Source organism: Balearica regulorum, chromosome 5 (genome assembly GCF_011004875.1).
Source record: "Balearica regulorum gibbericeps isolate bBalReg1 chromosome 5, bBalReg1.pri, whole genome shotgun sequence".
Taxonomy (NCBI): Eukaryota; Metazoa; Chordata; class Aves; order Gruiformes; family Gruidae; genus Balearica; species Balearica regulorum.
This window is the reverse complement of record NC_046188.1, coordinates 37139529-37161980: the sequence shown is the minus strand read 5'-3', so window position 1 is coordinate 37161980 and position 22452 is coordinate 37139529. Positions and strand designations below refer to the sequence as shown.

At 39.9% G+C, this 22452-nt stretch overlaps 1 protein-coding gene across 1 annotated transcript in view; it reads right to left on the bottom strand.

Annotated features, from left to right (window-relative positions):
* ZFYVE26 (zinc finger FYVE-type containing 26) overlaps positions 1 to 22452 on the bottom strand; it is a 51417-nt gene that overhangs the window by 21078 nt on the left and 7887 nt on the right. The window contains 23 exon segments of the mRNA XM_075754187.1: positions 542 to 788; positions 1977 to 2153; positions 2888 to 3010; positions 3608 to 3660; positions 3663 to 3711; positions 4544 to 4740; positions 5265 to 6004; positions 6794 to 6899; positions 8315 to 8542; positions 10290 to 10454; positions 10727 to 10846; positions 11029 to 11292; positions 11613 to 11698; positions 11700 to 11809; positions 13139 to 13161; positions 13164 to 13289; positions 13897 to 13965; positions 14688 to 14777; positions 15905 to 16558; positions 17157 to 17339; positions 20539 to 20699; positions 20991 to 21079; positions 22083 to 22247. Of these exon segments, the coding sequence (XP_075610302.1) occupies positions 542 to 788; positions 1977 to 2153; positions 2888 to 3010; positions 3608 to 3660; positions 3663 to 3711; positions 4544 to 4740; positions 5265 to 6004; positions 6794 to 6899; positions 8315 to 8542; positions 10290 to 10454; positions 10727 to 10846; positions 11029 to 11292; positions 11613 to 11698; positions 11700 to 11809; positions 13139 to 13161; positions 13164 to 13289; positions 13897 to 13965; positions 14688 to 14777; positions 15905 to 16558; positions 17157 to 17339; positions 20539 to 20699; positions 20991 to 21079; positions 22083 to 22247 (4225 nt within the window).

Here is a 22452-nt window from a genome sequence, read left to right as displayed (position 1 = left end):
ACCCTCTGCTGTTGTGGTTCTAAAACGCTGAAAGGAGAGAGCCAAATGCAGGGGAATCAAAGACAACATGGATGAGAAGGGACTGGCAAACCAGAAAGGAGAACTGTGCTGAGAATTTTAAATAGAATTGAAAGTTTAAGAGTCTTTTATATGAAAAAAGGAACAGGACTCTGGTAGAAGGAAAAACTATCGAAGATTAAATCCCCATTCTATCTGGGGGAAGATGCAGTTGGCTGCAGGTTTTAGAACTGCATAAGTCATCAGTGACTGTGTTAAACAGGAATAAAATAAAATTGAACAATATCATAAGAAAAAAGACCCAAAAAGAAGCAACAAAGGAAAGTCCAAGAAACTTTGGAAGCTGTTGGTCCTTGAGAACATCTATTTACAAGAAAGGCAAAGACTTTAAGAACATGTTCTGGGCTAGAGAGAGACTGGAGGCACACATCTAAAAACGTTGAGGCACAACTGGTGACATGATTCTGTGGGGAAATTGGCCTTTCTTTCCCAAGTGAAAGACAGCATTCTCACAGACAGTCACCTGATCTCTTTTCTTTTAATGCGAAAGGGAAGTTGAGAGCTTTTTCTGCATACTTGGAGAGCAAATTGTCAATGTCATCTACTGTAAAACCAATTTCCTGTCCAGCTAAGAGTTGGTGTAGTGTCTGCACAGCGACAGCTACCCAGTCCACCTTCATATTCATGAGGAGCTGTTCCAGCATGAGCAGTGGCCTGGAGGAGAGGTGGAAGTAGTTAACACGGGAGAGCTCAGGCAGAGTCAGCAGCACCTGAGACACAAGGAAAAAAACCCATATGTTAAAGTTATACATGTTCAAAACTGTATTTCTGTGAGATTAAAGACAAGAAATTACCACAGTGGCTTATGCAGAGGATGGAATAAAATATAGAGGCCAAAAAATGGAGGTGGGACCTCTCAGACCTATTTCTCCTTTTGTTTCAGAATTACTGAGTGGATTTGCAGAAATAACTTAGCTTCCACTTTCCCATTCTATACAACACTGCCTCATTTCAGAGGCAGTTGAAGAGTGGAAAACATTTTGTAACCCTGTGACAAATATGTTGTAGCAGGGTAGAGCACACGGTCCTATTAAAATAAGCACAGAAAAATAATATTAGCCCGAGCCTCATCCTTCCGTCATTTGAGGAAACATCAAGAGGAGGAAATAAGAGCAATTCTCCTAAAGACAGACAGGTAATATGGACACTTTCCAAATTAAATCATGTCTTCAAAAGGGACAAGTAAGGAAATAGGAAGCCCAACAAAATACTGTTGTGGCACACACTGGAGCAAGCTGCTATTTGCAGTCCTACAACAAAATATACATTATCAAAAGCACTGCATTTTGTTTACATACAATGAATTTGACTAAGGTAATCTACTAGTTAATGCATCTATTCCCAGGCTGAGCACAGAACCTATATGACTTCTGTACAGGCAATAGCCATCCAAAAAGAGGAGTGATACTGTCTACCTTTGGAAGGCACTTGGGAGAAACATGCCATATAAGTGTCAAAGACCACCATACAGATGAGAATATGTTTGTTTATATTGCTACATAGGAAGGACACCTGGTGTTTCTAACACAGAGAATAAGACAAGGCTGCTTTCTTTTTCACTGGGACAAAGATAGCAACTGTCCTGATAAACACCGTGATTTTATTTTATCCCCCCCCCAGCCTGTGGATTCCTCCACTCCCTACAGCTCAAACACCAGACTGCTCTGTTCATATTGGGAGCTACAACCACCTCATAATACAGGAGCTGCAAAGATGGAGAAGAGATGTTTTAAGCTATCTCTAACCTTCCTTTGGATCCTAAGGCTCACAATCTTAGACCTGGTATGGTGAGAATGCTCTGGTAAAATCCACAGACTTTATATATTATGTGTGTATTATAAAATTACTTCCATAATTCTATATTGCCATTAATCCCACAATGCAGGAGTTTTACTCACCTTTGATCCCATATAGAGTGCCTGGATTTCATTACGGCGTGCTGTTGTCAGATTCACGTAGAAGTGAGCTGTGAGGTAATCAGCCAAGAAGTGAGAGGCTGCCAAGTTCGGATGCTGATCAAGGGACTGTTCACTGATGGCAAGGCAAATACCAGGGTCTTCAATTCTCTGTAAAAGCTACAAATAAAATACAGTGAATCCCTACTACGTTCCTGGAAAGTAGCCTTTATGACAGGCAGTCCACGACAGATTATTGCCCTACAATGGTCCAGCAAGTAACTTGCACAAGTGTCTTACATATATAGGGACTATTCAGATAATCCATTTATAGACTACTCATTGCCTATTTTCTCCATTTATTAATAAAAATATTTTTTAAAATTCAAGCAAGCAAAAAATTAAGGAATGAATGGGACAGAAGGTGTAGCGATGAGAAGGCTTCACTTTGTTTCCAGAATATTTTCAAAGCTACGTAGTCTGAGAGAGCCTGCACTTTATTTTATGCTCTCTGTTATTAGCAACATAGTTCCATAATTATTAAAACCAGAAGAGTTCACGCTTCACTAATTTGGGCCCTGACACACAACTGACTGATTCCTGCTATTAGTTTCACTTCTGTTTCTTCTGCTTAAGCAGCACAGAAACGCTTCACTATGATTTTTCAAATAAAAGGGGCCTTGTATTTCCATGTAAGTGACATTTATGCTATTAGGTCCAACAACTAGATTGCCAAGCTGGATTTTCACTTAAGTGGAACGGCGGAGAGCCAGGATCCTAAGCATATCTAAGCAAATAGCATCTCTTAAGAGAGGAACCAAAAAGGCCATGAAAACACACATGAAGAAGGCAAAGAAAACAGTTCTCAACTTATTTGACCTATGGATGTAAGGCTGAAAGAGTCCTGTTATTACCTGCAATGCTTTTTCCATGTCTCCCATCTCCAGTAAGTAGAGAAGGTGCTCACGGTGAAGGCTGATCAAGTCTTCTCTTGGGACAGGATACAAACGCCCCCATTCCTCACACAACTCATAATCCTAAAGAATTAAAACAAAAAATAGAGTAAAAATAAAAAAAATAAAGAAGGAAAAACTCTACTCTCTGATACAGCTGTTTCTCCCAAAGTTCTGATCAACTTCAAGAAATTCTGTGGCTTAGACTCCTCTCCCACATGCAAAAAGTAAGTAATTACACTGACAAGGAGAAGATGATGATAATCAATTTTGTGAGAGTCACAGCCTTCATTGAGAATATCTTCGCATCTCACTGTAAGCAAGTTGGCTTTTTAGAGAGACACTTTTAAAGCCAGCCAGATCTACAGTATTATTACTTATATAATAATCAGGCCTGTATTATGCCAAAAGCCATGCTATTAAAGTCTTCAAAATTCTAAGAGAAAAGAACAGGTTGTATCTCAGATTGAGAATTATAACTTAACGATTATTAATTACCTGTAAGTCTTGACATTAAACACAGATCTGTATTTGTTTCTCTAGCACAGAACTGAGGAAAGGAATTCTTCCTCCCCCCGGTAATCTCTGTTGATCAGTGTTTTAAGATGCTATTTCAACAAGTTTATCTATTCCAAGTTTAATGCATTCTAATTCAACAAAATTCACACTATGATGCCTAACCTTTGCTTTCAGAATGATATTCATGACGGCCTGGGGGTCATCAGTGCAGGCTTTTTCAGATCCTGCCAGTCATTCCACAATGGTTCATTTTGCACATTCAAAATCTGAAAGAGTTAATATTAGGGCAGCACAAATTTTAAAAGCTTTATCTACAACACTCATTAAGCCTAAGAAAACAGCTGAGCTGATCAAATCAAGAGTTTTCTGGGATGATGCAATGCACTTGCACTCCAAAGAGTATACAATTTTCTCAGAAGTATGAGTCTACAAAGAACATTTATAAGGGAAGATTTTCAAAAGACTAGAGGGCAACAATTACAGATGAAAAAGCACATGTACACCGCAGACACTGCTGGCACTAACAGAGAGACAGCTGAGATAACTCACACAGTTAGCAGAACCACCACCAGACAGAGCTCAGCAGGGATTTATGACTCTTTTGCTCTGACTTTTCAGTCTGTGCTGAACTCCAGGCCAGGTAGTCTGACTTAACTTGGTTATCTGCAGTTAGAAGAACTGACTGCAATACGGACACGCTTATTAGACTAGTCTTGTACACCATGTCTACCTGGTACATCTGCACCTCTCAAGTTTATAAAATGATGAATTGCCATGGAAAGCTTCCTGAGGCTCTAACATTTGTACAGAATGGAAAAACGAAAATTTTGCAGAAAGCAGCCTCACACAAATGTTTATGTCCAATCATGTTTGCAGACATGAATGCTAACAGGAGAGTGGGAAAGTCATGAAAGATGGAAGGAGAGTGTTAATTGTATACTACAGCACTGAAAACACATGAACTGTTTTGGATTAAAGACCTGAAGAGCTATTATTATCAAAAAAAGAACCAAGGGCTAAGACTTTTTCAAAGGACAAGCATATTTGCTCTCTGCTGCCTATTTCATCTCACAGGTTACTTAAAGAATTACTTTGTACCTTTTGATAAATCTGAAGTTCTTTCTTCCTGCTCTGCAGACTGGCTTTTAATTCATCAGTTATGCCCAAATCAGAAATGCAATAAGCTAGGATTTCCAAACTGGCATCAAGGGGCCATTTGTCCAGATAGCGCAGGGCCAGCCTACTTCTCAACGTTGCATTTTTTACTGGGAACAAGTATTGCCAACCATCTTTATCTGCAGAAGAAACAAACCACTAGTTTGAAACTCAGTTTCTATAACTTGGAAAACAGAAAAATCCTCATCCTCACTGGATCGCATCTCCAAAAGAAAGAGTACAGCGCTGAAAAATCTATACTAGATTTATCCCAAGCATCAGATTTTTGGGAAGTAACCAAGTGGGACACTTAGTATCTTTAGGCTCCAAAAGGCACCTCCTTTCACAGCATACATCATCCATGTATGACAATGACACCGCTGTAAGACAGATTCCATTAACAGCACTGAGCTCTTCACATAAAAATACCACCACAGATGCATTCCAGTTCTCTTGTACTAAATTGGTCAGGATTTGCACATTTGCAAAACAGAATCTACACCACCAGAAGAAGCAAATCTAGGATGAAGGGAAGGGATCTGTTTCTGTCTTTGGATTTGCCCAAGGACTACTACCTTAGTTTCCACGTCCTGATTCAGGCTGTATTCTTCATTAAAAAAAAAGAAGAAGTTGAAGGAACAAAGCCTGACTAAATTCTTCTTACCTTCAGCAGTTGCACAGCTCAGCACAGCATCCTTCACACTGACCAGCTCCTCCATATCCTGACTGTACAGATCCATGACCTTCAGAGCTCTGTCCCAATCTTTTGCAGCAAGAGCTTGCTCAAAGACTCCCATTAATACCTTAACAGCTGTGGTGGAATGCAATCCTAGGAGAACCAGAGACATGTACATCTTGCCAGAGAAGACAGTAGCCAAACTACCACCTTCTTCTTGCTGATTCTGAAGTGGCTCAAACATAGCAAGAAGAAATCGTTCCAATATTGGGAACTCCTTCAACAATGCTTCACACTCCCTGGAAACCTGTTCCAAACCTAAGGGAGCCTCCCGTTTGCCCCGAAATTCCATCCAAGATAAACTCGATTTGGGAATTTTCTGTATATTAGATGCACTTAGACATGCCACTGTGGCCATTAGCTTTGACTGAGACTTTAGGAAGTCGAGGGAGGAAGCAGTGAGTGTGTGCTGGCTCAAGTCATTCACGGAGGATGGTGCCTGAGTGGAGATATCCTCAGAGGTCATTGCAGAATTGTGAAAAGGGATTTCAAAATCTGGCAGGCAGTGGTAGGCACACTGGTGTGCTAAGTTGCTGATGTTTGTCAGAAGATACTTTGCCTGGCTGTTTTGCCTTGCACTGCACAAGGACAGTGGTTCACAGCAACAGTTAACAATAACTTGCTGCACATTCAAGTTCAATTCTTCTTTACCCAAGAGAGAAGAAAGCCTGCAGGATTGAAAACAGAATCAGCTTACCCAGCACATCTAAAAGGTACTTTACAATTACCTATTTTCATAAATCTTCCAAACACAAGCCCCCTAATATTCTTCACAAGGTACATACAGAGGAAGAGTACATATACTGTGCTTACTCAGTATGAAAAAACATAGACAGCACAACATCGATAACTCAGAGCTTATGCTGCCATTCCTTTTAACAAAAAAAAAAAAAGGAACTTACTCCTCAAACACTGACTTTTATCTAAAAGCGACATACTAAACCAGTTCACATTAGTGCCTCATCTTTTTAAGAAGCTATTTTGTCAAATCAGACACTTTCCATGCCAGCCTAATTTAATAATTTGTGAGGGAAAGACCTTAGATTATCCAGTTTACCTACTGACCAGAACAAGAGCCACACCCAGCTGTATTCTTACGAAGCCCAACTGGTATATTTTATTTCATTGCTAAGCTGCAAGTGCACCGCTCTGAACTGTCACACATTCAGTTTAAAAAAATCCACGTAAATGCACTCTCTCTTTTACAACAGACAATAGTTGTTAAAAATATGGATCCACAGTTTTTCCCTACCAAAAATCTTCAGGTTGGTAGAGAAGCCACTGGCAAAGCTCCTCCTTGCACACCAATCCTTGCAGCATTAAGTGATCGGCTAGTGGGACACAGCAGGCTGTACTACCTGTGCTAAGTAGCCAGAGAAGAATTTAATCCTGGCTGAGGTCCAAAGTCACCAACACCAAAATAACCTAGAGAAGTATATAATCTGAAAAGCACCAACCTGTCAGGATGAACCTGTCTCTCAAACACAAGCTGGGAAAGCAGCTGAGAGGGACTCTGCTGTAACAGTATGAAAGGGTTCCCCACTTTCACTTCTGTAGATATATCTTAAAAGAAAAAACAACAGAATATTTATCATGATACAAACCCATTAGCTGAATACAACAACCAAGTCTTATTTTAGGAACACAAAATTTAAGAGCCAGAGCCTGAAACCTCTTTGACTAGATTCAGAGGTCCACATTCACATTATTGTGGTAAAATCCAGAGTAAATTGCAAGGCATTTGTGATTATGATATGCCTCTCAAACTTGCTGACTCACATTTAACTGGATCTATTACCAAAACAGGTAGAATGGAGAGTCTTTGGCCTTTAAGCGAGATCTAGGTTCAAACAATTTAACAACTCTACTTCAAACTTTCACCAAAACACATATTTGTGGTGAGACATGGAAAGCCTGCAGTATTGGTTTCTGAGGAGTCTCTGGATGTAGATTAGTGAGTCCATGCTCTACTCAAGTCAAAGTGAGCCAAGGCAGAGGGAACTTGGACACATAGAGCTACTTTTACAAAAGGAGTGAAACCCCGGCCAGTATTGCTGAAAAGCATTTGTATCCACTACTGAGTTATGTCAAGTAACTCCGAACAGATTCTCCTAAGTTTACCTTTTCCTTTTATTTTCCAGTGCAATAAATTTCCCTAAAACTCACTCAGCCCTTAAATATTGTGCGTTTTTTGGCTTTGGCAGTTAGTCAATGAGGAAGAATCACATCCGTACAGAAGTTATGGTTGGCATGGTAGTGACCTGAGCTGAACCAGCATGTCTGAAAACAGATCTTTGCCTTTTTTTCTTACCCTCTGGGGAAGGTATTCTCGGAAATCAGTACTGTGGTATTTTATATTAGTACAGCTCAATTAGTGTCAACTTTAACAGACAGACAAGTGTTTTTTTTCCCTAGCACAGTGAACTTGTTCTGTCCTTCTGACAGCTTTATGTGCTGATGGTGCACTTCTTTTCATGGACCACCATAATCTGCTGATTCTATGAAAAAATTCTGCCTGGTTACCTCTTCATAGCCTTCTACACACTCTTTTCTTATCCCTGTGGAGCAGCAGGGCACTGGTTGTGTCTAAGGGAGCTGAAAAGGGCACAGCATGCTGATCCACTGGATGCAAAAATAAATCTCACCTTACAGGGTAGTGATCAGAATTTCTGGAGGTCAGGGGTTGTTTATTTTGTCTAAATGAAGTGTAGAATCTGGGTCAGTAGTTAACATTACTGTTCTTGTAATCCTACTGCCATCAGCTATTTTTACCTTAGCTGTGGGTGGCCTAGGTGTTAAGAAATAAAATTTAAGAAGTAGTGCAATAATCGGTTGAGGTCAAAAGATCTGACTATACACAGGCAGTAGGCACATTTGGCAAGGAACCATTCTTGCACAATTACTTTCTAAAATCAGGTCAGACTATGTAGTCTGGGTATCTTCAGCTAGGGTCAGACTTTGCAGCAGAAACCCCTTACCCAGCTCTGCATTCAGACTTCGTAACACAACAGCAGCCAGTGTAGTGATGTAGTCAAAAAAGGCCTTCACGAAGTTTGACTGCACATTGCTGTCTGGCACAGTTTGGACATGTTGGTCAAGAGTTCTCAGCAGGAGCTGTGTTTGATTCCAAACGAGGTGCTTCTCCAGCTCTGCAGGTTTGAGAGAGGCCTGATCCACCAAGGTACCAAGCAGGCTCCCTTTAGACTCTGGTTTAAGAAAACAGACATACATCCAAGATTCAAGTAAATATTAAATGCCAAAAAGAAGGGGAGGGGAAAGAAAAGGAAAAAAGAAGAAAAAAAGAGGAGAGGGGAGATGAAAGAGAAAGAGAAAGAGAGAGAGAGAGAGAGAGAGAGAGAGAGAGATAGAGAGAGAGATAAATGCTTTAGCCTAATTTCCTCTGCAATTACAGATCTCAGTCAGGGCACTGTAATCCTATTGAAAGCAAGAGAAATTTTCACAGCAGAATAAAACGATGGTTCATCTAAATTGGTAACCATGCCTCTGATAAGCTAGAAATATATTAAGGCAAGCCTAAAATATATTAGTTGTGTGTTATTAACACATAAGCTTATTCTAAAACACAGGTGTTGACCACTCCTTGTGCTTAGAGCTCTCCTAAACTTTCGCTCATTAAACACAGAAATATCTTTAAATATTTTACAAACACCTACATGCCATTTAGAAATTTGGTGAACTGGAAGAAAGGAAAAAAAAAAAAAAAAAAAGAAAACACGCCAGTGCTATATAACGAAGAGAGCTCTGAGAAAAGGCAAACCATGGAAGACTTCTTCAGAAGGATAAGTTTTATGATAGCCCTACAAAAATTGGAAGGTATTATGTTACAATAGTTTTACAAGTTTATATCCTTTCTGTTAAGCGAAAAAAAAAGCAACAGTAAGGATACACCTATTTATCTACAAGCTGTTAGGTCAAAATACACTTGAAGAATTATAGGCTGGGTGAGGAACGGATTGAAAGCAGCCCCGAGGAGAAGGACTTGGGGGTGTTGATTGATGAGAAGCTCAACATGAGCCGGCAGTGTGCGCTTGCAGCCCAGAAAGCCAACCATGTCCTGGGCTGCATCAAAAGAGGCGTGACCAGCAGGTCGAGGGAGGTGATCCTGCCCCTCTACTCTGCTCTCGTGAGACCCCACCTGGAGTACTGCGTCCAGCTCTGGGGGCCCCAGTACAGGAGAGACATGGAGCTGTTGGAGCGAGTCCAGAGGAGGGCCACGAAGCTGATCAGAGGGCTGGAGCACCTCTCCTATGAGGACAGGCTGAGAGAGTTGGGGTTGTTCAGCCTGGAGACGAGAAGGCTCCAGGGAGATCTAATTGCGTCTTTCCAGTATCTGAAGGGGCCTACAGGAAAGCTGGAGAGGGACTGTTTATCAGGGAGTGTCGTGATAGGACAAAAGGTAACGGGTTTAAGCTAGAAGAGGGTAGATTTAGATTAGACGTTAGAAAGAAATTCTTCATTGTGAGGGTGGTGAGGCAGTGGAACAGGTTGCCCAGAGAGGTTGTGGAGGCCCCATCCCTGGAAGTGTTTAAGACCAGGTTGGATGGGGCTTTGGGCAACGTGGTCTAGTGGAGGGTGTCCCTGCCCGTAGCAGGGCGGTTGGAACTAGATGATCTTTGAGGTCCCTTCCAACCCAAACCATTCTATGATTCTAATTCCTGGTTTGGACTGAAGAAAAATAGGACAAATAACCTCAGTTGTACTCATTGATATTTTCCTTTCTTCTCTAGCAAGCTCACAATTTTAGCTCTGAAAACAAATGCTCAGAATGTAAGAATTACAGATAAATTTTACATTTTGCATTTATGATTTAAAAAATAGATATATTTATGCATATGTCAAAGAGCATTACTATTGGATTTATAGTTATCTGAACAGGTCAAAACAAAAATTTAGATCCATATGTCAGTCTTCAGGATCACAAAAATAACTCACCCACAGAACATTCAACATGCATCAGTGCTTTTAGGATTTGGTCCAGATTTTGTGATAAAACAATTTCATTAGTAATACTTTCTTCAGTCAAGGCAGGGTAGCAAGCTTGCAGGTGGTCTACAATACTGCATCGAAAATGACTCCCTATTTTCTCATCTGAGACCTCTACAAAGGGAGAAAGAAACAGCAACTATTACAAAGACAAATATTTTTGCACAGAAAAAGGCCCACAGAACCAAAACTGTATTATAATACAACTAGTTTGCCAAATTCAAAGTGTTTCATTTTGTTCAGAATTGAGCTTGGGTGTCCCCTGCCTTTTTTTGTTTTAAATACTAAGCTAAAAAAATGGAGCATTCAAATTTCCATTGCAACAGAAGGCAAGAATTTGATGTAACCACATTTCAACAGAAAATCTTATCAGCAAAGCATATTACCTGGCTTGGATTGCCCTTGTGACGTGCAGGAATAGTTGAGAATTTTACTTATTTGCTGGAGAACTGCTGGGAAACCCTTTACACCTTCAGAGTGCAGTAAAATAAAGTCAGGTCGGTGGCCTGGAAAAGTCATTGCACAAATGGGGACAAAATAAGAGTTAGCTTCTCCTTTTTCTACTCCTAACATGAAAGTATAAAATAAGATTTAATTAAGACTTGGGTGTTAGCACAAACAACACAACACGGAGAGGCATTTTCTGCTCCCAAGCCCATGTTGATGAACACAAGAATCAAAAGCCTACCCCGAGTTTCAAGGCTGTTGTACAGTCTTCTTTCTGCTGTTTCCAAAAGCTGTTTGCATGTCTTCCAAAGACGGCACTGAGTACAAGCTAGGTCAAATGCCGCCATTGCTGAAGGACTGAGGTCCTCAAGGACTTCCCGCAGAGGATCCGTATGGTCCAGCTGGATGTTGCTGATCCAGAAGTTTTCTTGGAGAGTAGGGGCAAGACTTCCAGAAGTTGCAAGCAGTTTATCAGTAACATCCGAGATGGAATAAAATACCATGCCTACATATGTCAGCAAAACACAATTGCTAATCAAACAGCATGTTTATCTCAGATCCTGTCATGGATAATTATTCTCTAATCCTTAAGGAAAATAATTCAATAGGTGGCCTGCTTCATGGACCAATTACTGCAGAATGGATAAAACTAATTGGGTATCAACAGTAAATTTCAGCATTCTTAGTTTACTTTTAAGTTAAGAACCACCACTTACTCTTCTGAACAATTCTTGCACCCATTACGACAGTATTCAAATTGTTTTCTCCTGTTTTCCACTTCTCCCTCACCTTTTATGAGAAGAATACAAAAAATCCAGTCCTTACCAGCTGCTGCTGCATTCCCAATAGCTTGAAGTGTGGAACGGCCACTGCCAGATTTCCTGATACCTCCAGTGCCATCGATGCTTGATCTCAATATTGTGCTCCACTCTGCCATTTTCTTGTACGGCCTCTTGGTAGCGCTCCATGAAAACCAATTCACCATAGCAAGGTGAAGTATCCAGATTAAACATCAAAGCCACCTTTCAAAAATAAGAATAGAAGTAGTCAAAAGAAGTTTTCAAAGGTCAAAGAGCTTTGGGGTTTTTTAGAGGAGATGAGGGAATAAAATAAACCAGATATTTTAACTGAAAACATCCCCATAGACACAGCAGGCTGAAATGGTGGGTTTTTTTCTAGAGAGTTTTAAGTGCCTGAAAAACAGGACCTTAAGAGACATTTTACAGCTATTTTTATAAAGCTCAGCTATTATTTCTGCAAGGCTAGAGTTGAATAAACTTCTGGAAACACACCTTTCAGAATGTTTCTTATGATTTCAATACCACTATGTAACAAGAGAAATCTATCAAGTTGGGCCTCCAAAGTAAACCATTTTTAAACAAATTTGTGTTCAGCAAGTAATACCTTCTAGAAATTTAACAAGAGTAGATAAGCACAGCTGTGCAAGTTCCTATTATCAAACCAACAACAGAACACGAACCAAGCTTGAATTCTTTATCATCAGCAATACTGAAATTCAAAGTAACAAAGCAAAACAAAATGCTTCTTTTGGCCCTGTACATAAGGAAAAGATGAAGTGGCATGCCTGACAAACAGAACTAATGAGTTGAGCAGTAACCTGCTGCTAATGCAATGCTTAAATGATATTAGCTGCTCTGATATCACTATCTGAAACTCAGCCAGGTCACTACTTTCTGCAGAGGATCCAATCACTGATGTACCTCAAGATGTTTTTTCAGAGCATCAGCCCAGAAGTCACATAGAGAAAGGTATGCACAGCTGTGAGGGAGCAAAGAACTACAAATATACAGACTGTCAATTTCAAGTCTTTCTGCCTGTTTTCAGTACCCTGAATTTAACCTCAAAACACACCTTCTTCAAATAAATGTAATCATCACTTTGGCTCAGCTTTGAGTAAGAAATACATCTGCATGTTCCTGCCGAGCTTACAAGTGGCATTGTCATGGTTTTGATTCACTGACTAAAGCAAGCAGTTCAGATGCTGCTTCCTCATGAGGCCTCACATGAGCTCTTTGTGTTCTTCATTCAGCCGAAACACTAAGCTTGGCCAGTTCTCATCAAACATTTTCACACTTTGAGAACCTGGGTTTAGAGAAAGAATTTTTATATAACAAGAAAAAAACTCTGGCATCCCTGGGATGTTGGTTTGGAATATCTTTGTTCCTTTCACTTGCTTCCACTTCTGAAGCGACCCTTTCACTTGGAATGCATATGCTTCAGCCCTATGCTTGCTAATGCAGAAGAAGCAGGAATTTCATCAACTATCACAACCATAAACATCAATACCAAATTAGTTTTTTAATTGCACAAAATACATGCAACTCATTTACCTGATGGGCTTCTACGAAGTTCCTCTCAAAACGCAAGAAACTAACAGTGATTCTGGTGGGGAAAGCATCATAGGAATGAGGGGGTTTTGCTGGTGTGGTCTCACCCTGCTTTCCAAATCACTTGAGCCAGACACATTACTGGTACTTCCCTCTGCAAGACAACAGAATTAATCAGTATACTATTATGGAAAAAACATTTCACCAGGTAAAGGCCAACTATGAGGTAACAGTACTTCAGATATTAAACACAAAAATATAGGAGCAGAGTCACAAGGAAGTTTTAGGTAAAGAGGTCAACCTTGTTAAAAATTCTCATAATATTTCACTATTTGTTCAGAAATTTCAGTTTGGATGTCATCCAAACGTAACACTGTTTAGTGGCTACATAATGTGGATGCGATGCTAGGGCACTGGTTGAATATGGATAAAGGGAGAAGTCTTAAGTATGGGACCTATTAAATCAATTTAGTGTGCCTAAACACGTTTTAGGTTACACGACCACCAGTCTATTAGCTTGGACATCACTATATTGCATACCATTTCCTGCAAGCCAAAATATCAAGGAAAATATAATTTTCTTATTCCAGAAGAAGAGATATATACTATTCTAATTAGAAAAAGTCAGCCAAAATGAGAACTCCAAGAAGCTAAAAGCTCTAATTCTGTCCTGAATAGAACAGTAATTCACATTAACTAGTCAAGAAAATACTTCATGTACATTGACAAGATAAAGAAATATTACTTCTGTGGCTTAATACCTGAGGTACTGGTGCTTAGCTCGCTGCTTGTACTTTCTAACGATGGACTGGAAGTTCCATCTTTCCCATCTAAAATGGAAAGACATCAAAACCAGCACATTAAATGCACTTTTTCTAAACAAGGTAATTAAAACTTACTGTAAATAACAGATCAGGCAACTGCAAGAGATCTTTGAGAGTATCTCACAAATGACCCATCACTGATGTCTATCATAAATGCAAAAACTGCTGATTTGAACAAAATGCTAGGCAAGAGTACTATGTTCGGGTGGCCCCATCAGTGACTCATGTTCAGATACTTTAAAGCTTCTTATTTTGGAAGATCCCACTCCGAAACCAAACATACCTTTTAAAGACTAAATAGAAAAAGGTGAGGAACCCAACCTTCTCCTAAGGCTGCCAATTTAAGGCACAAATTCCTGTTAATTCACATCCTAGATACTATTGTGATAGGAATGAAAATATGCCAAGCAGTCACTGGATATAGTGGAGAAAAGAAAGAATTGGTACTGTAGTTGCAAAGTTCTCCCTGCACTGAATCAGACTATGCATGAAAGGAGTTATTTTCTAACCTGAATTTAAATTAATTCTCTTTTTGTTGTGCAAAATGAGCTTTAGGAAAACAACCTCAATCCAAGTGGAACTGCACTAAGACACTTCAAACCAGTTAGAAAACTAAAGGAAATAAATCTAGTTCCATAGTCATTAAATCTAATTGCATTCAGCTATGAGCTCAACAAAACTATGCACTTTCCAGAGATACCTTCTCCAAATCACTTTTTTCAACCCACCTGTCTTGTACCTTTGAGATCTACTTCGTTTCTTAAAGCTGGAGCACCTGATTACAGAGCAGTATCTCCTGGAAACTGCAAGCTGATGTTCTGTGAAACATTTAAGCAAAAACATTACCAAATAGCTGGACAGGCCACAAACAGTTATTTGTCTACCTTAAAGCACATCTACATAGGCAGAGCTATGATGGCAAATTTCCGAAGGAAACACAGCTGATCTCAGCTAATAGCTCCGCTGCAAAGTAAAGTTTAAACCAGCACCTTGAAGTAATTTTGATGCAATCCAACTAATACTGTGTTTTTTCACATCCACATCCAATGTTGCTTGGAATGTACTATACCTTCTACATATCCCCGATGAGTACTAAAGATCTTTTCCAACCTAAATGATTCTATGATTTTAACTATACAGAAAATTCAGTATAGTCCAAGTACATAAGCAGCTAGAAACCAGGCAAAAAAGAATAAGAATTAAAATAGTAAAAGAGAGAGTTTGATTTGTCATTAAAGTTTTGCTGAAATAACTGGGTTCTTCAGTAATGCAGGGTGGTGGGGACCCTGACTCAGTCAACAATTCTGGAAGTGAGCAAGTAATAGGGGTGACAGCCCTTGAGACAGAAAATCCACGAGATACGCTGTGTCAAGAAAAGCCAGCCACCTCTCCCTGAAAGATGTTCCCGAAGTAGTTGTTCTCATTTGTTAGAAGTCAGGACTCAAAAGTACAGGATATGGAGAAAGAATAGCTTCCCAAGTATGTTGTTCTAGCTGCTCCTGAGGAGTGGTCTGCATCCCAGAATAATGCATCTTCCTCTGATACATATTTTTAACATGCTTCTAGACTAGGCTAAATTAACACTCTGTCCATGAATGAGATGAGTCTATCTGGCTTGCATTGGATCACACATCACCATGTCCCTTCATATCACTGCGCTGTCAACATAACTTGTGACAAAGGGGCAGGAGAAAGACAGGTGAACTGAAGCAGTGCGTCCACAAAGGGGAGGGGAAAAAACTAAAAAAACCCCAAGCTTTCTGAGTAGAATAGAGATCACACCTATTGGAGAATGGTGCAAGGACCAGGTGATCTCCAACTAGGTTACTGCCCTAATATCTGACAAAATGTGCTCCCTCAGTAAGATTATTATTAGTCTTGAGACCACTGCCTGGACAGCTGTAACAAAACAGTGTTGATATATTGGAAAGTGCCAAATACCTACCTGCATTTCTGTTACTCATCACCACCTTGTATCGCCAGTGAGCTTCAGAAAGGTATTTGGAAAACTGTGACACACGACTTCCAAAAGCATCTCTGCTTGTGGAAAGATTCAAGCACTCAACAAGCTCCAGCTCTTCACGAAGCACGTTACTGGAGTCCCATGGGAGAGAAGCCTGAATTTCTTCCAGATGGCTGAGAAGCAATGTGAGGAAGGCATCCATGGCCACATCATCCACTAAAAATCCAGTAACACCACTGGCAAAGTGTTTCAGATCCAGGTAGCTCAGCCTAGAGGTTTCACAGCTTTTGCCACCTAATATTGAGTCATGAAGATCTTGGGTATGTGTGTGAACTGTCTGAGCAGCCAGCAGATGCCTCCCTAACTTCTTTTCAGCCTCGATTAGGTGCTGTGGACTTTCTGAGGTGGAAGACCGCTGACTAGCACTGCCTTCTACACTCACAGTAGCACTCTTTTTGTCAAGATCATCATCCTCTGCATAGTCCTCAGGTAGAACAGTCTCAGTATGGAGGTCACTGTAGGAAACAAAAAGCAAGGAGAAGATGTTCTCCAAAACCTCCAGGCGCAGAGGAGCAGGAACACTCCTTAAGAACTGCTGACACTTCACAAGGTACTGAGGAAATATTGAAGCGCAATCTGTATAATTAAAAACAAAAATAAAGAACATTTACAACATTTTCCAGGAGTTCCTTCCTCCAACCTTTGCCTTTTAAGAAAATCCTAGAAGGGGGGAACTGTCCCAGTGGCTCAGAGCCAATCATTCCTCCACAAATCAAGTAAATAAATGTGAAATGTTGGACGTATAAAAAGGTAGTGTGCCTCCTCCCTCTCAGTAATGCCAATTATCACCTTGTGCAATGATGTGCAAACTCAGATTACACCCATTTTAGCCATTAAATCAGTTTTAGCTCTGGGAAATCATAAGCTCTTACAAAATCATCCCTGCTGCTACCATCCTATATCTAATACTGCCTTCTTTTTGCACTATATTTTTTTTTATACAATTACCTTAAATATTTTAGAACAAGGTGGGTAGTTTATCATATCTATTATCGCTAAAGGTAACACCACCTCAAAGAAATGCCATTATACTGTTTGCAAAGCATTCATAGCCCACTGGATAAAAACACCATAGGTACACAGGGTGCAATATTATCCCAACACTAAGTGATAATTCAGAGCCCAGCAAATGGAGAAGCACAAGCTACTGAACCTGAGAAAGGAGGCCAATCACCTGCTGGTTCTCCAAAAGTCGTGTCTTCAGGGATATCACCAAGAAGGCTGCGTATGCAATCTTTGCACTTGGAATGCTTATGTGAATTCACACAAAGAGCATAGATAGCATACTTCATGGCACAAAACGCTCGAAAGAGTGCCAGATTGCGTTGCTGACTCAGGGCGTTAGGGAGCGTGACCACTGTGATGGTAGACAGTAGGAGGTAGACAAGAAAACAAGTTAATTTTCTCCTGCAGTTCCCACACAGCAATATTTATCCAGTCTTTCTTCCCCAGTATCACTTCCATCCCAGCTTTGCTCTTACTGCTACTTCACGACATTTTGGAAAAAAAGAAAAAACACCCCACAAAACCAAATACATACAGATGGGCACAGGAAAGCCAGGTCTGGATCCCCTTCTGAAAAGGAAATTTTCTATGGATTTGTGTTATAGGACCTGGCTACAGCACCGAATGATCAAAATCTGCTCATGACAGGGACAAACCCTGCCTCGTTTCAGTGTCTTCGAATTTTGTGTTCTATCACACAGTGGATAAGTAGGGAGATAGTATGGACTGGCTATGAGCATAGTCAGAATAGAGTACCACCACTTCTACAGATTTGTACTAATAAATATGTATCACGGTTGATTCTATCCGCAATGCCTGGCCATATAGATCATATACAATCTGCAATTGATTAAAGAAGAAGTACAGTCCCACAGTTTCCTTCACACATTTACAATAAAGGCAACTCAGAGAAGTACTACACCCACTCCTTCTCCCTTTTGCTTTTTTTGAGGAAAGAAGGTGTCACATGCCAGAGACATGATCCCTTCTTAGTATAACAGAACAGAGATGCAAATTATGTAGAAGTCATATCATCATCACCTCCTTTGCCCAAGAACACAATATAGTCATGTATTCTGTTATGCTAGGTTTAGATGAATTATCCAACTACTGTACAAAGGTTAAACAAACCCAAAAACCAACAACAAAAACCCCAGACACTGTTAATTAGTGTTTGAATCTACTCTCCTGTGTTCTTCTACAAAGGGTAGACTGTCCTCTCTGCCTACTGCCACACTGGGAAAGCATTAGCAAAGGTTTTTTTAAACAAAGCACTGATGTACTGATAATGTCCCCATTCAAATTCTGGGACTGAACAGCATTACCTAGAAAGTGTTTCAGCACTGTCCACCACAAGGCTAGAGCATGATTTCAAAGAAAAGCACCAGCCTGAACTCTTATGAAAATTACAGGGCAGCCACAACAAAAGCCCCAAGAGCACAAACAGTTTGAAACCAATTATTCCCTATCACTTCAATTCTAAACAGCAACAATGGTGGAAACTATAATGTAGACAGCAGACAGAACTGAGAAAACATCCAAGTATGAAACCTTTGCAGAACCCACACAGCCACAGAAATGCACAGCAGCTCTACACTAATACGTGCACCTAAAAAGCTCTTAATACCAGTGCCTTAAGAGGACTTCAGGCAGGGGAAGCCAGAGATCCGATAAATACAGGTCTCTGAAAAAGAGAAATAGCTAGCTGGAGGTGCTACAAGATACACACTGGTAATCAAATGCAGGTTTTGGCTCCCATGTGGAAAGACTTGGATGCAGTGAGTCTGTGTCAGTATCCACATCTAAACCAAACCTTTTCTTTGTACCAATACTAAAGAGCTACCCTTTAACTAAAAGCACTTGTTTTTCCTATGCCAGAAATTACACCTTAATACATCTTATTATTGAATTCTGTAACTCATGAGGAAATTTCTGCCCACCATTTCTTTTGTTAGTGTGACTGATCAAAGCTAGTGTGTTACGCGCTGATCTGACGGGTGTCTGAACACAACTGTCAACCAGTACCACTACTTCAATTTCACTACTGCAGCTGACAGATGTGTCAGAAAGAAGGGGAAGAAGGGGAAGTACGTGGGATGAGGGAAGAAAAAGGCCTGTGAACACTACCAAGTCAGACAAATCAAAACTTCGTGATTCCTCTCCTCCCTTTAAGTTTCAAAACAGATTATTTTAAAAGAGATTCTATTAAAATGTATTTATAGAATTATCTGAATTTTACAATAATCACTGGGCTGAAAAAGAGGGAGGACTTGTGTTCCATTAACTAGTTCCGTAAATTTAAGGTGATCTGAAAAAAAGAAGAGAAACCACAACTAGACTTCTTTTGCTACAGTCATGCAGCTCCCAGGTGATATGATGGGACTGCCTCTTCCTGCTTTTGAAAGGTTTTGACAGAATTTAAGCAGAAAATAATTAAAATGTAAGAACTGATTATAAAAACCCAACATCAGCTACAGCAAAACAATTCATTTCAGAAAGCAGGACACTGAAACCAGAAATCTATACAGTCTCAACCATTACATTTTTTAAGACTATTCAAGACAACCGTCATGATGATTTTAACAACAAAACCCGTAAAAATAGGACTGGAAACCAATCCTAACAATATGATACTGGAAGGAGAGAAAACTGCATCCCATTAGCCAACCTGGAGAATCTGTGCAAGCTACATCACTGAGAGGTCTTCACGCAACTCAGGTTGAAATTATATATGTACAAATTCCCATCCATAGAAGGAATAAAGCAGAAAAAATTGCAGCTTCTTGGGTTCTAGTACACATAGGAAGACGGAGCTTCTGCATCATTATTAAGAGGCCCTATCATAAAACAGCATTAAAATAGCAGCAGCTGAACATGGACATAGGCCACCATCAAAAGAACGTACAAGGTGAGTCACTTCTAAGTGAACTAATGTATGTAGTAATCTCAGGTATTTTAGGCACCAACCTGGAACATGGGAAGATGAGAGAAGTGAGGCAAGAGGGATATAAACACAGTCTTACTGATTTTAATATTAAAGTAGATTTGGTAAGACTTAATATTAGAAGAAAAAAATCCACAATGCATTTTGTATCTTTTAAAAATGAAGATGTTAGAGTATGAGATACTGTCAATTTCATCTGGCTTTGCCCTTTGATTTTAAATTTAAGCACACAGATGGCTGGAATCCAAAACATACACTTACTTTTCAAGCTAAGGGTATTATACAGTATATAAGTTCGAATGAATAGCACATATTACGAGCATGTGCAAAGTGTTGTTACAATTTTGAAAAAGCTCTTTCAGAGATCTGTCCTTGTGAAATCAAAGAGCTCTCACTTCCTTCTTGGGAGACAATTTACTTCCCAAAAGAGATTCTAAAATAATTTCCACATGCTCTCTAGTTTTCTTCCTCAAAACAGCTGATAAGCGGTATCTTCCTTATTTACAGAAGTAGGTCAAAAGAACAAATTCTTCCTGGCAGAAATACTGAGCAGCACATACTTGATGGATCGGGGTTTTTCTGTGTTCTCACGACCCTACACATTTACCCTGCATCTGCTGGTCTCTAGCAGGAACTTTTTGAAGAAGCTCAATAACATCGTCTTCATTCAGTGCCAGAAGATTAGTGAGATGATGAAGAGAGTACACTGCAGTGTGGCAATCTAGACTGTGCAAGTGTTGCAGAAGAACCTTCCTTGGGATAGTAATACTGCAAGAGAGAACAAAGAAAGAGGTGGCACAAACAGATTTATGTCTCAGCCATTTTAAAAGAAATATCTCCCACTAATTCTGATTCAACCAGACTACTGCAGTTAGAAAGAAAAACAAATAGCATTAACTAATGCCCATGAAGCAAATCAAAGAGCTTGTGATACACAGTCACTAGGAGATTATTAGCCAAGATTCACAGAAAAGAACACAATTTCAATTTGCATACATAAATTGACAAATAGACTGATTTGGCAAGATAGTTTAGAAAAAATCCTTCTGACCATTTTACCTGTTTTGCTGTATGCACCATTCAAGAACTTCCACATGAGCCCACAGCCCATCACAGAAATCTTTCAGTACTGAATCATTGCACAGATCCTACATGGAAAGACAAATAAAAGAATCCCTTTAAAACAATCCTCTAGCCGGACAGCAGAACCAAGCCTGTGTCACATATGGGATGTTCATAAGACTTCTTTAACCAGACAGTAACTTTCAAGTACAGAAAATTGCCAGTTCTATTACAAAGCCAGCAAGGAAGAGCTACTCTGAAGGAGTGTCAAAATCAGCCAACCTCCACTCGACACACCTACAGACCATCGAAAGGTGGCTACATCCCTTCTCAAGGTTAGCTTTCAAAATGCAAATTAATGCTTCTTAATAACAGTTCAACACACTAACCTCTAGAACTAATCATGTACCAGAACAGATTATATACTGGGTAGCAGAGAGTTATTCTTCTTTTCCATGTGCTTTTCTACTACAGATGCCTGCCTGTTAAAATCAGATGTAAGACTTTCACTTTGCAGAGGCTACTGACTAGACCTTCAGTTTATTACCAATACGTGGTAACTCCCTTAAGGCAATACCAGCCTAGACCTGCCCCAATGATCCAGCAGTGCAAGGCTCCCTGTCTCCCCACCTCTGTCATCCAAGCCATTTGCATGCAGGCAGACATCATCTAAACTGTAACTGTGTTTCTCTCTCTTATGTTAACAGCAAAGGCTGAAGAGCTCATGCAAGAGAAACTTTCAGAATCTCCTCGGGCAATCATACTCCCTTCACTGCTGAGGAGTAAGAAAAAAGGCAAACATCAAATAATGTTACCTACACACAACTGTAATATCTTAGCTTCTTTAATTCCATTTTGAGAAAGATTATCATTCTTGCTGGAAACCCCGTTTTATTTCTTTATTGAAAGAAAATTCGCAGTTCAGATTATCACAATTTCAGGTTGCAAACTGTGGGGTTTTTTTCCAAATCTTTTTTTTGCAAGCCAAGAAAAGAAATCCAATCAGAAACTCAACCAACAACTTAAGCAAACAAACTGCATTATCTGGACTCAGACTGGGATACGGCCACTTGCTTTCTGTTGATTTACCTGAGTTTTGTGAAGAGTCCATAGCAATGCTTTTGCTGATTCCAAGCTTTGACAATGAGTCCATCCTAGCAATACCAAGAGGCGGCTAAGAGGGTTGAATTCTCTCCTCAATAAGTTGTTCAGGCCTGAGTAGTCCTCTCTTTTCATTAAAGTTAATGCAGTTATCTAGAAAGCAAAAGGAAGAAGTATTTATCTTTCCAAAATGCAGAGACTCTGCCTGGCAAGTCATGTAAACCAGTAGCCATTTCAGTATTAGCTTCACTAAAATAGTGAAGTTCTGCATCTGGAACTTCCCTAAATTTGTATTTTCCAAACCATCAGGTTACTTTTCAGTAAAACTGTCATGAGGAAAAAAACCATAATTTCAAAT